Source organism: Hippichthys cyanospilos, chromosome 19 (assembly GCF_059441005.1).
Source record: "Hippichthys cyanospilos isolate Australia breed blue-spotted pipefish chromosome 19, RoL_Hcya_1.0, whole genome shotgun sequence".
Lineage (NCBI taxonomy): Eukaryota > Metazoa > Chordata > Actinopteri > Syngnathiformes > Syngnathidae > Hippichthys > Hippichthys cyanospilos.
The window spans coordinates 12,114,903-12,131,829 of NC_142387.1; the positions used below are offsets into that span (position 1 = coordinate 12,114,903).

The window sequence follows — 16,927 nt, forward strand, 5'->3', positions numbered from 1 at the left end:
TAGAATAGATATTAGAATTTTGAAGTTGTGTGTGTGTGTGTGTGTGTGTGTGTGTTCACTTTTATTTTAAATATAAATCAATCCTGCCTTCTGTATTGAGTGTGTATTGTATCTCTCTCATGTATTCTCATCACGGGCTATGTTACGTCATACCCTTGGCATTACTGCCATCTGGGGGGAAATACAGCACACCACACCTGTCAATACTTTTTTTTTTTTTAAACTAAAATATAGCGTCAGAGAAATGAATGACTTTATTATATATATATACATATATATGATTTGTTTTTTGTTTTTTTGGTCGGACTTAACGTGACGTTAACCCGCAATAGAAAAAGTTCGTCGTAGACTGAAGCCGCAATAAGCAAACCTTGATGTAGCGAGGGAACATATTTATTTCAACAATCTCCTTTTTTTAAGCATATTGAAATCACAGCAAAAGCACTCACGTGATTGACTTGTTTCTTACGCCAAAATTATTTTAAAGACCTTACGTCAAAACGATGGCTTTTTTTTTTTCGAGAGGAGAATATTGAAAATAAATTCAAACTGTATTAAAAAGTCAATCTTGTCATCGCAAAAAGAAACATGCTGTAAAAAGAAAAAAAAAACGTTTCCAGTGCGCATGCGCGTTGTGGTCTTCCTCCTGTCACTGCGTCCGTGCTCTCAGCGTGTAACATGCTCGGAATTGAGCCTCTGGCAAGATAATAAAACAAAACAAAAAACAAAACAAAAGAGAAAGGTTGGAGTTTATTTAGCCTGGGGTTCGGAACGTATGTTCTGAGCACCCATGTAGAACGATGGAGCGCTCCTGATCGGCGAGCAGAACCGAACCATCCGTGCCTCATCTCGGATCCGTTTTTGATGTCTGGAAGCTTTTCTCTGGCCATGTCTGCAAGAGAAAAGGGAATTCTCACCAAGGACAGTGTCAGCCTGCTCCCCTGTTTCTATTTCGTTGAGGTGGGTCATTCGTCTTTCTTTTTTTTTTTTTTTTTTTTTGCACGATTATGCATACACATATTCCGAAAGCGCGCGTTGCCTTTCGCGATCTTCAAGTCGTTTGGGTTATGTAGGTCAAATGAAAAAAAAAAAAAAAACGTCATTTTACGCAGATCGAGACCCGCTGTTGCCGCACTTGAAAAAATAATGATAATTTAACGCATTTTTGTTTTATATTCGCAGGGAAATGATGTTGAAGTCAAAATAAATGAATGAGATCGAGGAGATTTAGCAGAAGTCGGGGGCACAGGTGTCAAAGTCAAGGCCAGTGGGGGGGAAGGGGGGGGGGGGGGGGGGTTATCCGGTCCACCACCACTAAGGTACCTGCAAATGATATGAGGACAGTCAGGGGCGGAGCTAAATGGTGGCCAGGGGAAGCCCCCGAAAATCATTTTATTTTTACTAGTTTAGGTAGTACAGTATCTAAAGTAATCAATTACTTGAGTACTTGATTACCTACAAAAGTACCCCAGGAAAAATTTTGTAATCTTTGATATCAAATTTGATGTATTTAATATATATATATATATATATATATATATATATATATATATATATATATATATATTAAAAAGCTTTTTTTTGGGGGGGGGTATCCAGTAATATGATTTATTTCTGATTTCCATGTGTTTGGCTAAAAGCTGAATCAAAAATGAAGTAATTGTTGAATGCTCTTAATTTGAAAATAAGCATTTTAAAAAGCTTTTTTTTTTGGGGGGGGTATCCAGTAATATGATTTATTTCTGATTTCCATGTGTTTGGCTAAAAGCTGAATCAAAAAGGAAGTAATTGTTGAATGTTCTTAATTTGAAAATAAGCATTTTAAAAAGCTTTTTTTTTTTTTTGGGGGGGGGGGGTATCCAGTAATATGATTTATTTCTGACTCGTCACTAATGGTCACTAATGATCATACACATCCATATAAAACTAAAGACACATAACAGTTGGCATCAATTGCTAGATGTTCCAATTAATTTGCTCTCACACCCTCACTACTCACTCCCAGCTGTTTTCAGGCACTCTTTCACCCCAATATTTGAGAAAACAGTGGGTTGAATGTCTGGCCTCCACAACATAATAATTAAAAAAAAATGTGTAAATACATTTTTGGTATTGATGTATAAAAAACACAAAGTTTGTGTGGGATACAATTGACTTTGCTGTCTTGCCGGAACAAAATGGAGACACAAGTGAATAATCTGGGTCTCAGGAGGACACAGATGTTCAACAAACTCTAAAAAAAAAAAAAAAAAAAAAAAAGAGCCATACGGTTTGGTACGCGTTCTCCCGAAATCCAAACATAACTGACAAAAACCGGTATCACCCCTCCAATTTCGCCGCAATGTCTCCCGGTGACATCATTCCGCTTCGAATGTATTTTTTTTTCAAACAACCAATGGGATGTACTTATTTCAAGTGCCCCCATCCAGATTTCATGTCGCTCGTGTTGACTGCCCGCCTCCCTTTCCCAGCTTGACAATTTATGCATGCTCTAATTCACCAGTGGCCCGTGGCTCTACAATCAAACCGCCGTCATATATTATAGATTTGCCTCTAATGCTGTATGATGGATGTTGCGGGACCGAATGTGTCGTCCCAGCTTTGTCTAATACTTTGCGCGAGGGGTGTCCCTTCTTCTTTTTCGGAATTATACTCCACGTCCAAATCGGTGTCGAATAAGGTTTTAATCGGCAATTCTGAAGAGTCCCGCTCTGTATTATTTTGCAGGAAGCTTATTAAAAAATGAGGTCAGCGCTGAATGTTGTCCTGGACGAATTACGGCACTTGCGTATGAAATTATACCCACTCCAGATAAATCTTAAGTCGGTCGCTAGTTGATGGAGCCGACGGGTTATGAAGCGTTCCGTTCAAGAATCGTAGTTTTTCTATGCAAGTCAGTGAAAATCCGTTTTATTCTGATTTCATAAATGCGGAGAGTGGGAATAGGCCCAATGAGTCCCTCGGGCCGAACTTTCCCAAAGTTAGAGGAAGGTAGTGGCAGAAACTTCAAGGTGAGGAGAAGGATCTTGCATTGTAGTTTCATCTCAAGCTAGCAAAGATCTTGAAAATGCCGGTGTTGTTTTCAAAGAAGGGAGTTCTTCTAAAATCTCTCGGATTATGCCAAGGTCAAATATAAAACATTGTGCAGTAGCTCTGTTTTATTACTTTTGAGAAACTTGAGAGTCTGATAAGGAAAGGGATGGCTTACGTTTGGAAATGGAAACGTTATTTCAATTAGCTTAGATCCTAAGTCAGTCAAAAACAACCTAAGCAAATTTATTAGCGGTGTCTAGATTTTATTTTTTTTGCATTCAAGTCGGAGTCACCGCAGAATCGGAGGACACCAAGTCCTGATCCCAAGTCCTGATCCGTTCTCTCACTGATTAGTTCTCAAGGTGTGCCAACGCGTCAGAGAATGGCAGTACTATTTTCATCTATTTAAATCTATTTATTCCAATTAACCTAGTTCATCTGTTTTAATATATTTAATCTATTTTAATCTTGTTGGCTTTTTTCATATAATTAATCGATTCCATCTTTTTAATCTATTTGTAAATATATTTAATCTATTTTAATCTTTTTGGCTATTTTCATATAATTAATCGATTCCATCTTTTTAATCTATTTGTAGATATATTTAATCAATTTAATCTATTCAACATTTTTTAATTTTTTAGTTATAATAGTTGTTTAGAATCAATTAAAATAGATTCAACCTATTTTAATGTATTTAATTTGTGTCTAACATTTAGAATATTGTTTGAATCGTTTTTGTCATCTTTTTAATCTTTGTCTATTTTTTTTAAAAAATTCTCTCCCTCACGCGGCTGATGCAGCCTGCTGATTGGTTGTGTCGACGAAATGACTCACTCACTCCTGGTGCAACAACTATCTAAAAAAATAATTGAGATTGAGAAAAATAATAAATGGGATACGAGAAGTAGTGCTGAGCTTGGTTAAAAAAAAAAAAAAAAAGTTTGTACATGCTAATGCATGTTAAGTCCACACTTGTAGATATTACATGCGGAGTACCACAAGGGTCAAGTTTGGGTCCTTTTGAATTCAAGGATTTTTTTTTCTTTTTCATTGTGCATTGGATCAAAGAACTTTCCTAGTAGTACTTGCACCAAATTTAAGAGATGATACCCTCTAAGACGAGATTTGGGGCTCTGAGACACTGATATCAGAACTGCTTTAGCATGAAATGCTAGCTGCTAACATTGGAGACTTGTGCCATCTCAAGGTATCGTACATTGACAGGGTAATTAACTAGCGTGTTTCATGCTAAGAATTAACCATTGAATTAAAATTTGAGGTTTGCAATGTGTTGATACCGGTAGAAAATGTGCGAAAATGAGACGACAAGATTAACTGTCGAAGACAAGCTAGCAGAATTTTGCCAATGCATTTTCAAAGGATTTTGTGACTGAGTGGGCGGATATGGATGATAAAAAAGGAGAACAAAGCCTTGAGGAATTCCCATTTTGACTGGGGGAGTCCTGGGATTTCAAAAGCATTGTTAGACAAAATGACACCGACCAGAATTGGACTTCAACCAGGAAAAACAATGGGACAGAGTCTAGCTATAAAATTAGAAAGTCGGGACATCGCATGCTAAAGTATGGAAAAAGGAATGCGGGATTTGAAACCATTCTTTTCTTCTTAGTGTATAAAAAAGGCAGAGAATTCAGTTCCTTTCTCAGAGGTTCATCAACGGTAGTCAAGTTGTAGACTAGCATCTCTCCATCAAAGCTTTCTCTGTCTTCAAAGCAGATGAGCAACCGTCGCCTCATTCTCATTCGCCCCGTTCTCTCGGAACATCTCTCTGTCGTTTGATGCGATGAATTCTAATCCGTTCAATCGCCCCATCGAATCATTTGATCAAGCTCATTGGTCCGTCCTCGATAACTTCAACCGTCACTTCTGAACTTCAGCTATATTACAAATATTGATCTTTTTGTTGTTCTGTTGACAACTTCCTGTTGTGTAAGGAATGTAAATCGATCAATAGGGAACCAAAACAAAGCGCCCGCTTGTTAGCAGTGTAAAAATCCGATTTGCAGAAATACTTTTCTTCGAGATGAGTCCAAATAATTATCAGCGGGACCTGCCTGCCCGTCCACGCCGCTATCCCAACACCCTGCCAAAACGACTTCTAGTCAAAGCCCATTGGAGCCCGATTTCCATTTTTACACATCTATTATTCAAATGCCAGTGTCTTTTCCTCTCATCTCTCCTTTGCAATCACTGAAGGCATGACACAAACACGTTGGACTGCTAGTTTGGTATTCTCATACACAGTTGCCGTATACATAATATCCAATTCACATTTCAAGTTGTGAGGTGGGGTGTAGTTCATTTTCAAACCATGAGGAACACATAATATCTTATAATCGTGTCATCAATCAACAGTGCCCTTTAAACATGGATGTTTAGTTGAAGTTGGATTCCCGTAATGTGCAGTATAGCACTCTATAACCCGGTGCACCCTATACATAGAAAAAGGTATGTAGAGGTTCCAAAAAATAGACCTATTCATTTAGACGGTGCCTTATAACCCAGTGCACCTTAGGTCTGTTTTATAACACGGTCCACCTTATTATTCAGTGTGCCGTATAACTGATTTGAAGAAATTTCCCAGATTAGACCTTTTCATTGTGATTGTTCCTCATTAGACAGTTCATCGTATAACTGGTGTGCCTTATAAACCAAAACATAAACCAAAACATGGCCTGTTCTTTGAGACTGTACCTTATAACTTGGTTTACCCTAAAACTGGTGCGCCTTATAACCTGATTCGCATTATAACCCCCTGTGCCTTGCAAATGGAAATTTCTAAAACTTGACCTGTTTATTGAGACGCTACCTTATAACACGGTTTACCTAATAACTGGTGTGCCTTATAACCTGCTTCACCTAGTAGCTGGTGTGCCTTATAACCCAAACATGGCCTGTTCTTTGAGACTATACCTTATAACTTGGTTTACCCTATAACTGGTGCGCCTTATAACCTGATTCGCATTATAACCCCCTGTGCCTTGCAGATGGAAATTTCTAAAACTTGACCTGTTTATTGAGACGGTACCTTATAACACGGTTTACCTAATAACTGGTGTGCCTTATAACCTGCTTCACCTAGTAGCTGGTATGCCTTATAACCCAAACATGGCCTGTTCTTTGAGACTGTACCTTATAACTTGGTTTACCCTATAACTTGTGCACCTTATAACCTGATTCGCATTATAACCCCCTGTGCCTTGCAGATGGAAATTTCTAAAACTTGACCTGTTCATTGAGACGCTACCTTATAACCCGGTTTACCTAATAACTCGGTGTGCCTTAAAATCTGCTTCGTCTTGTAACTGGTGTGTCTTAAAACCCATTGGCCCTTATATATAGAAATTTCCAAAAGTAGACTTGTTCATCCAGACGTTGCATTATTTAACCAAGTGCATCTTACATCCCTGTGCGCCTAATAACCTGGTGCATCTTACAACCTGTGCCCATTACAACCCAGTGTCTATTATATGATAAAATTTCAACAAATGGGCCTGTCATTGAGACTCCACCTTATAACCCGGTGAATTTTACAACCCAATACACCTTTTACCCGGCATGGTGCGTATTTTTTTTAACCTTATAAGCCAGTGCACTGTATATATGGAAATTTCCAAAACTAGACCTGTTTACTGAGACACTGCCTTATAACACGGTTCATTTTATAACCCAGTGCAGCTTATAACTGGTGCACTCTCAGGAAATTTCCAGGAAGAAGCCTGTTCATTGAGATGTTATAACCTGGTATATACCTTATAACTTTATAACCCACCATGGTGTTTTTGTTTGTTTTTTCTTTTTTTAACCTAGTGCGCCTTATAACCCAGTGTGGCCCTATATGAGCAAATTTCTAAGAGTAATCAATACAACCTCTACTGACACAAAAACCAGAGCGCACTCTGGATGAAGAAACAAGCAAATAAAGCTGAGATTTTTTTTTTCACAGCTATAGCCAATAAAACCACCCGTAATCATCTAAATGAAACCTCTGCTTTACTTCGTAACAGACCTCAAACGGAACGAATCAAGCACAAGTTCACCTCGAAGAAAAGACTCTAAAAAAGCTTGTTAGTGACACCTGCAACTCCCTCCAGAGGGCAGTGAGTGACAGTATCACCATCTCCCGTATGATGCACACCACTCATTAGCAAGAAAAATAGAAAACCGAACTACAGTAAACTGACAAACCCTAACCCTTAACTTGGAAAAAATTCCTGCAGTTTTTTTCTAACCTGATAAAGAAAGTGAGCCTGAAAGGATGCAAGCCATTAAGTGCATCCAAACACACCCATACACCATCAGATGAGTCACCTGGAGAATCGAGCACTTCAGACTGATTAGCACCACTGAGTGAACGTCTGTTTTGAAAAGGCCATCCAAGAAGAGCGCCACAAGCTAGCCGTAACTCAGCCTGTACATAAAACGGAATTCAATTCCACCCGTAGACTTAAATCAATCGACTGAGAATAACTTCTGCACTTATTATCGAAGCAAATTGCTTTTGTCATCGAAGCATAGCCTGATGGGAGACGTTTATTGCGTATAGCACATTGGCTACCTTATATTTATTCTCTTGACATTTTCATCCGGACGCTTTATGACCCGTGCGTGTCTTGTGTTCTTCTCTAGCTGCCGATCCTGGTGTCATCTATGGTCAGCTTGTACTTCCTGGAATGGACAGATTTGTTCAAGCCGGTGAAGTCTGGCTTTAATTGTCATGACCGCAGTCTGAGCCTACCGTACATCGACCCGAATCATGAGGTCATCCCCCTGTTGATGCTGCTCAGCCTTGCTTTTGCAGGGCCTGCAATCACGGTAAGAGATGAATGAAAAAATCATAACTTGCCAAGTAACGACGTAATCAACCGTCATCTTCTTTTGGAAATTCTCGTGGTTTATTGAGATGGACGTTAAAAGATACACGGGGGAATCGTTTCTGAAGATGATCGAGTATAAAAATATACGCTGGATTTACCGTACTTTTCAGACTATAAGACGCTATCGCAATGAACGCCTTTAATTTACCTTATAAATAAACCTAATAGTCCAAAAAATACGGTGAATATATATATGTATATACACTGTAGATTAATTTCCGTGGTGCATTATTGGAAAGACCGTCCTGTTTTGTTGCCGAGCTCAAAGAAAAAGCCACTAGCTTTAATTTGGGAAATTTCCATTTAGAGGACACGTTGGGTTATAAGTTGCACCAGGATACAAGGCGCACTACTGTACACTAAGGGATAAACCACAGTCTGAAAAATACGGTGATTATATATTTTTTAATTCCCATAGTGTGTTACCAGTTTATGATGGTAGAGGTCATCGTGTTTTTTTGTTTATCTCGAAGAAAAAGATGATTAAACTTGTCAACAGGTTCTGGAGATGATTCATAGCTATAAAAATATAAGGCACTGTCTCAATTAATGGATTTTATTTTGAAAATTATCATGTTTTGGGTGTATCATACAAGTTATAAGGCCTTATAATGCAAAAAATACGGTGAAAATATACGTTTTTTTTCTTATTCCCGTGGTGTTGTTTTTCCAGATCATGATTGGAGAGGCCATCCTGTTTTGTTGTCTATCTCGAAGAAAAAGGTGCGCCGGGGCGGAGGCAAACATCAACGCAGCTGGCTGCAACTTCAACTCTTTCATTCGTAGAGCCATCCGATTTGTTGGTATGAGACTTTTTCTTCCGAATTCTACGTTTGCGTCGATCTCTTCATTTCATCTCACGTTGTCACAAATGACAACGCCTAAGTCACAGTTCCATAATTGTTGTTTTTCTATATTTCCCCTCAGGCGTTCATGCATTTGGCCTTTGTGCCACTGCTCTCATCACCGACATCCTCCAGCTGATGACGGGTTACCCAGCTCCGTACTTCCTCACGGTTTGTAAACCCAACTACACGACTCTAAATATCAGCTGTGAACAGAACCCTTACATCATGGAGGACATCTGCTCCGGGGTGGATGTTGCGGCCATTAACCAGGGCAGGTAAGCCTGAAATGATCTCATATTTCATTCATAAATGTTTTTAATCATGATTGCTATATTGTCTTGGTTTTTGTTTTGTTTTTTTTTTATCCTGCGATGTCTCATCTATCTAGAGCAAACAACTCGGGAACACTGACTATTACTGTCACTTTGGGGTTTGTTTAGCAACTCATTCACTGCCATTAACGGTTATAGACGTCAAAGTACCATTTTAGCTTGACTGGCAGTAAATGAGTTAATTACGCGATACCGAGTGCTGGCGATTTGCATGTAATTATCTTTGTGTCCATCGCAGGAAATCATTCCCGTCCCAGCACGCTACTCTGGCATCATTTGCAGCGGTTTACGTTTCGGTGAGTTTTGTGACAATACAAATATTCAATTAATCGGCGAGGGTCTCAGGAGCATTCTGTTACAACAATACATGATTTAACATTTTGATGGGGAGTATACAGCAAATTTCTGAACAGGATTAATGTGTCAACAGATGTACTTCAACAGCACTTTGACGGACTCATCCAAATTGCTCAAGCCCCTGCTGGTCTTCTCTTTTATCATCTGTGCAATCATTTGTGGTCTGACGCGGATTATCCAGTATAAGAACCACGCCATTGATGTCTATCTGGGATTTCTGCTTGGCGGAGCTATTGCCGTCTACCTGGTATGTCGTTGCTTTTATAATGACCTAAAAATATGTTGAATAACAGTGCATGAAGAAGATAAAAATACATAGAAATAAGTTATATTTCAATCAAATATTTTCTAGTTGGTTCTATATGGTACGATTGAAATCTCCAACCCCCAGTTCTTCATCCTCCATTCACCAGGAAGTAGCCTGCAAGATCATGGATAAATAAACAAATAACAAAATAACAAAACAATAAACAAAATATGAAGCTGAAAGCTTTTTATTTATAAAATTAAGTGCAACTCATGGTCAAAAAATGTAGTGCATTTCTCTATGATCATACCAACTGTCAATCACTGTACTTTAGGCATATCTGATTATAAAGAACAACTGTTGATTTTGAGAAAATTTAAAAGGAATAGTCAGAAAAACACCGCAAATACTGCAGATTATTATTTTCTTTTTTTCTAGAGGGTTTTATGCCACCAATAAATTTGTTATACCCGTGCTGTAATAACCATATATGGTGTAACCAGAACACGCGCCTCCACCAAAGCTGAGCTAGTAATCAAAGTGAAAACAATTCTAAAAGATTTTAACAGTGCACCTTATGGATGGAAATTTCCAAAAGTGGACCTGGTCATTAAGACCGCACCTTATCATTTGGCACGCCTTATAGTGTGAAAAATACAGTAATTTTCACAGTTTTTTCCGTTTTTTCACAGATTTTTTTTTTAAGCCCTTTATTTTTTCCCAAATCAACAGTTCACCTTACAACCCGGAACAACTTAAATGTGGAAATTTTCCAAACTAGACTTGTTCATTGAGACCGCAGCTTACCATTTGGTGCACCTTATTGAGTGACAAATACGGTAATTCACATTTTGATGTTACTGAGGAACATACCGTAGTTTGTTTTTATTTAAACTCCCTTGCAATTTTCTCCTGAATAAATAAAATTTAGTTTGAGTCATTTCCTTTGCTGTTTTGTATGTAGTGTGCCGTATAACAAGAGTGTCTTATAACCTGGGTGCATCTTATACGTATGAATTTCCCAAAATAGACCTGTTTATTGAGATTGAACCTTTTAAATTAATAATTCCTTATAGCGTCAAAAATAAGGCCTATTTTTGTTGCGTTGCCAGGGCCTGTATGCGGTTGGAAATTTCCTCCCAAGTGAAGATTCAAGCAGCAGCCCCTCTTCGCAGCCTCGCTGCCCCACCTGCTCTTTACCGCACATTAGTCAAGAAGCAGTCCTTCATCACCTTCAAATGAAAGCCAGCATATCGGGGGAGCCCGGCATTCCCACCTCCCAGTCTGAAGGCCTTCTCCATCGCGGTCTCCCGCAGCAAAAGGCTGATGACAGCTTGAAGTGCTCTGGCAGAGATGCGGATGGGATCTCGTCCCACAGCCCACGGAGCAAAGAGACCATAGTGACCTTTAGCCATACCCTCCCTCGCGTGCACACCCCGCAGGCCATAGCGGCATACGAGGAAGCAGCCAGACGTCACGCTGCCACCCTTCATCACGCCTCCATGGATTCCAGCCGTTCAAAGCAGCTTTTATCGCAGTGGAAAAGTAAAAACAACCACAAATGCACTCTCCAGGTGCCCGATTGTTTCCCACCTTCAGGGGACTTACCGGTGCAACTCGCTCAGCATCCTCATCACCATGGCAGCATGGAGGTCCGATCCAGCTCCGAACCTTCGGCTATGGGTCTGGATGCAAGTTTTGAAGCTCACGCATATATGTCCAAACTGGCTACGGGAGCCAGTACCACTTTACCAAGTAACTGCAGCGGTATTACCGGAGGAGCTAGAATGTTGATGCAGTCTCGACCCGGGTCTTCACAACTGGTGCATATACCTGAAGAATCACATGAGAATTACCACAATACCTCCCCAAAACCAGGAGAAGGGAGTGACGGCGTTTCTTCAGTTGATGGCGCAGTTCAGGCCAACTGGCAGAGGGCGGCTGAGAAGACTGCCGTCTGCAGGACTAACGACGACGGGAAGAAAACCCAGCCACGTATCATGCAGGTGATCGCTATGTCGAAGCAGCAGGGTCTCCTCCAGACCCATTCCAAAAGCTTGGATGAGAGCAGTACCGTTGCAAGTTCCCAGGGTTTGCCTCATTACCGGGCCCTCCCGACCGACAAGGAGCCCGATAGCGCTACGGGACCCAGCTCGCTGGGTAGCACCACCGGCAGTATTTCAGGCAGCACCGGAGCAATCGTCCGAATAGAAGCGCACCCCGAAAACAACAAACCGGTTATCCAAGCCCCTTCCACCGACGGGAGCGGATCGTGGCGGTGGCGATCCCTGGATCACGGCAACGGAGCCGTCGTAGGGCACGGGAGTACAGGAAGCGGAAGCTTGAGGCAATCCTTCGATCTCAACGATCTCAACAGAGACTCGGAAAGCTCAGACTCAGTACGAGAAGGCTCCATTGACAGGAAGCGTGCTTACCACGTGAATACCGCCTCGGTCACCCCGCCCACGGTTACCGTTCATACGAGCCAACCAGAGCAGAAGCTCCATAATCAGAGTCTCTCTACGATAAGAGTCACTCCAGGAGATGTTAGTGGAGCAGGATCTGGCGGAGGCAGTGGAGACGCACCTTCAGAAGTACCCTCAGTCGCCTCCAGTCGAGAATCCACCCTACGGCGAAAAGGTCATAATGTCATCCTGATTCCAGAGCGAGGAAACAGTCCAGACATCACCCGAAATGTTTTCTACAAGGGGGCCTCCATACCTAATAAGGAATAATGCACAGAGTGACTGATGCCTTCCGCACCATAACTGAGCTGCTCTGGCAAAAGGGTTTGCATGTAAGAAGGTAAAGATTCGCGAATTACACTCGTTTGGTCTCTATTTTCATTTACCAGCAGCCCAAAGGTTAAACTTGTGGTCAAAGTTTACAAAAATTTGTGTTTAATATACAACGTGCACCAGCAGTGTGTTTTTATCAGACTTGTAGCTCGCACATCCCGAGTAGCTTTCCTCAAAATAAGTAAGTTCCTCACATCTAACACAATTTCCCAAATGAGTTTTATGCACATAGTAATTAATAACAGCTAAAAATGCATCATAACGTGACCCTCTAGCACAAAATTGAACAGAAGACTGACGTACATACGGCCGTGTCGCTTATAACGACGGTAGGTTAACCCTAGTTTACAGAAAACAAGTGTGACGGCAACTGAAAATAAACGTAATTACGCTTGCAGATGGAGACGAAACAACACAAATACAGCCAAGCCCCTAGGGTCATGACAGTTGTTTTCGTCGCAAAACCGGGAAAATACCATAAAGAGGGGATGAAAAACTCAGTATTCCACATCGTAACATGGAAGTAACGTAAGGCAGGGACGCTGTAATACGGGGGTCCACTGTATATGATTTCCTTCACAGACGTCAATAGCCGTTTATGGCACCATTTAAGTAAAAGTTAGAAGACCCTTTTGCCAGAGCCGGTCTTATACATAATCATAAAATAACAAGCTTGATTTTCAGGGTGCTTTCACACTGGCATCCTTTGTTCCTGTGTTAAAATCAAGCTAGTTCATTTCCTCCTTTGTGTCAAGCAAGTTCTGCAAAAATGAACCTGAGGACGTTCTTGGTTCCCAACAAACTCGGCGCGGTTGTAACAATTTGCATTGAGCCGCTCCACCTGGCAAACAACAACAACAAAAATCAGGTTGGAGCCTTAATGGCATTAACGGTGACGTACTGTTCGAACTTCCTTTGGTTTAACACATACTTATAGCATACCTTCAAGCAACACATGAAAAACAAAGGACACTAAGGACGGACGTCCATATAAGGCGTAGTCAGCTATTCGCTGGTATACTGTAGCCTGGTAGCTAGTGACAAGCAAAGGACATTTTTGCTCCAAGTTGTGTCAATCTGCATCGTTGCACTCAAGTCCAGCCAGCAAAGTCTTCCTGTCTACATTCTTACTCTCTTCGCTAACCAATGAAAAAAGAAAAAAAAAAATGCAATTTCACATCGTTGAGACGCATTGTGGTTCCGTTGAAATTTTTCATGTGAAAACAAACAGTGCGACCAAATTTTCAACACCCGATGCCATCATACACAAGCGTTACCGTTCGTTATATATACCATTTGAAAATAATTTATGTAGCATGAGATTTTTGTAAACTAAAGCACAACCTTTTAAGTGTTGACAGAAATAATCACTGTGTACTACTTTGTAGCCACTAAGGACACTTATTTTATGATCTGTGATTTACCAGTGGTGTCAATGGATTTTTTTTTTTTTTTTCCCCAAAACACGTAGCTATAAACCGGAAAAAATACACATTTTTCAACTGCAAAGAAATGACGTTGATGTTTGTGAGAGCAGTTTACGTTCCCGCACTGTTTCGGTGTTTTTGAGAAGGGTGCTATACCAGAATTATATCAGAAAATACAATGTAATAAAATATACGGTACGTAAAAAAAGTAAAAAATACAACGATGACGTGACATATGACAAAAATCGTGGATTTTTGTGGAAATTTTTGAGGAAAATTTGTGGATAAACACTCAACAGATTTTAAACCATAAGTGTGCTTAGTATTCCTTCTGTAGCTTTGAAGTCAAATAAGCTGTCACTTGCACTGAAAGTGTTTACTGTATTTTGTACGATATGCTGTATAACCATATCAATATATCCAATTCATTAGTATAGTCGATTTTTTTTTTTTTTTTTTTCAGAAAAACATATATCTAATTTTACCACATTATATTTGAATATTTTCTGGTATTAGCCAGGCGGTTCCATCTGAAAGTCATTGGATTTTTACGGACATACGTGGACTTATTACGGTCAGTAAAAAAAAAATTGAAAATAAAAAATATTTTAAAAAATATTTATGGCTGGTTTTGGTTTTAGTTAGTTTCAGGGTGCCTTCCCCCCGCCCCCCTAAAAAATTCTGTACAGTGTATATGATTTCAAAATGTAAATTGATTTTCTGTAGCTTATGTTTACAGATGCAATACTCTTTCATCAATCATAATGTACAATATCGAATACTGCTGGAGAAAATCCTTGACTGTTTATATTGTATGATTTTGTGCTTTCACTATGAGTGACTATGAAAAATTAGCCCAAAAGTTGCCAAAATATTTTGGGCACATTCCAGTTGTAGTACCACAAATATATTTAAAACTAAACGGTACAAATGCAGCCCTACCGAATAATTAATTATTATAAACAATTTTCCTGAGTTTTGATCAATATTTTTTGTCATATTTCTTGGTGTGCTTGTATATTTGTTCTTTTGATGCCAGTATTTTTATTCGGGTGAATTTTGTCCCATCCAAACATGTGAGGCATCATTAGAAAAACCAGGATGTCCTCTCCTGAGGACATTAGGACTTAGTTACGTAGCTTCAATGAGTCAAACAATATAAATTCAAAATAAACGTCCACTACAGTGGACACAAATGATTAGGCTACGTCTCGGGGGTCTTATTATTTTGCAAAAAGGAAACTAGAAAATGGAACAAAACGTATTACATTCCAGTCATTCAATTTTTCATTGGAAGGCCAGGATTCTTTACGTCTTCTGATTATAAAAAAAATTTGAATATGTTAAATCTTTACCACATAGTATTGTACGTTAATTCTTCTCAATTTTTTGCATGGTTTATTAAGCATATTATTCAATTAATGTGTTCTTCATACGTGGCTTTTATTTTGGGAGTGTGATCTGACACGGACTGTCTTTTTTCGTAGTTGGTAAACTAGCAATGTTTTTTTTTTTTTTTAAATCTACAATTTGATTTAGACTTTGGTAAAATAAATATTCCAATATAATTGGGCATAAGTAACAGGTCTGAATTTTGTTTGAACCAATTATTTAATTTTCTTTTGATAAAATAAAACAAAATACAGTATGTGTAACATCACTACAAATGTTTTCTGATTTTCCAGCATTTGTTTTTCTCCAACCGCTGAAAGTTGTTGAATCGCTAAAAAATCATAAAAGAAGGTTGCTGTAATTTTATTATTTTTCACCCAAAATACATGTGATGCGTTTTCACAAAACCAGACATATGTTGGACAAATTACTTTTAAATTATTGACGAAAATCCAAATTTTCCACAAAGGTTCCAATTTTGGGATTTCTACACAAACAACCTCAAAATTTTGACTTCCAATCAGCAGACAAAATGTTGAAATTTTAATCAAAGTTCATATATATATATATATATATATATATATATATATATATATATATATATATATATATATATATATATATATATAAAAAACCAATACCAACATTTGTCTCATCAGACCACAGAATATCCTTGGTCATGGAAACAGGGTGGGGTTTTTTTGTGGTTTTTTTTCCGCCGACATAAGCCTGCACATGATTATTGGGCCTCCCGTATATCCACTTTGAATTTTAGTTTTGAGAATAAATCCTCGACAGTAACAAGCAAGACTGATTTGAAGAGTGACCCAGTAAAACTTGAATACATCCCTTTTTCGGTTCACTTAATATAACCGCAATTAATTCTGAGTAAATTAGTGAATTTGAATGAAACGTCAAATGGGGGAAAACTGTGAATCAATGCATGAATCGTCTTGTGTTGCCACTGGTTGTGTAATAAATGTTTGTTTTTGAGACTGTGATCAGCTGTATGAATTCTATGCACCATGAAAAAAAAAAAAATCTCATTCTGAGCTGAGCTTAAAAAGGAGAAACTATATCATCAATAGTACTTTTATAATATCATGTTTGCTATCCATGGTTATAATAGTAAATATATTGTCTGTTTTTATGACGCCAAATATAATACATTTATAAAAATCTGTATTTAAGCAATCCAATTTACTCAACTGAGCACGCTGATCAGGGTAGTTGATGAATTGTGCATTGTCTAAATGATTAAAGTTTGCTAATGAAACGAAGCGTTTTTGTCGTTATTTGACTTAATGTTATGTGTGCGATTCATTTCGGAGTTATACAGGTCAAAACATCATTCTTGTTTGAGTTCAACATGCAACGTACGCTCCCAATGCGGAGTCAACACTGGACTGGAAAATGTCATGTCAACATGTAGCTAAAGGCTAGGCTAATCGCAGTGTTTTAAGTGGGGAAAAATAAGTTACGGTACTCCTACGATTTGGTAAAATAGGCAGTTAACTAATAAATAAACAAATCTACAATAGATCATAGGTAATAATAAACAAATTATGCCCGAGTTTGAAAGACACCTCGTG

General features: G+C 38.9%; 1 protein-coding gene across 1 annotated transcript; it reads left to right on the forward strand.

The window, feature by feature from the left end:
• The first annotated feature begins 666 nt into the window (after nucleotides 1-666).
• Nucleotides 667-15,924, forward strand: plppr4b (phospholipid phosphatase related 4b). The gene is made up of 7 exons (XM_088401577.1): nucleotides 667-960; nucleotides 7,687-7,872; nucleotides 8,608-8,737; nucleotides 8,862-9,057; nucleotides 9,353-9,410; nucleotides 9,545-9,718; nucleotides 10,831-15,924. The coding sequence occupies exons 1-7, from the start codon at nucleotides 865-867 to the stop codon at nucleotides 12,451-12,453; spliced, it is 2,463 nt and encodes an 820-aa protein (XP_088257703.1). The 5' UTR covers nucleotides 667-864; the 3' UTR covers nucleotides 12,454-15,924.
• The last annotated feature ends 1,003 nt before the right edge of the window (nucleotides 15,925-16,927 follow it).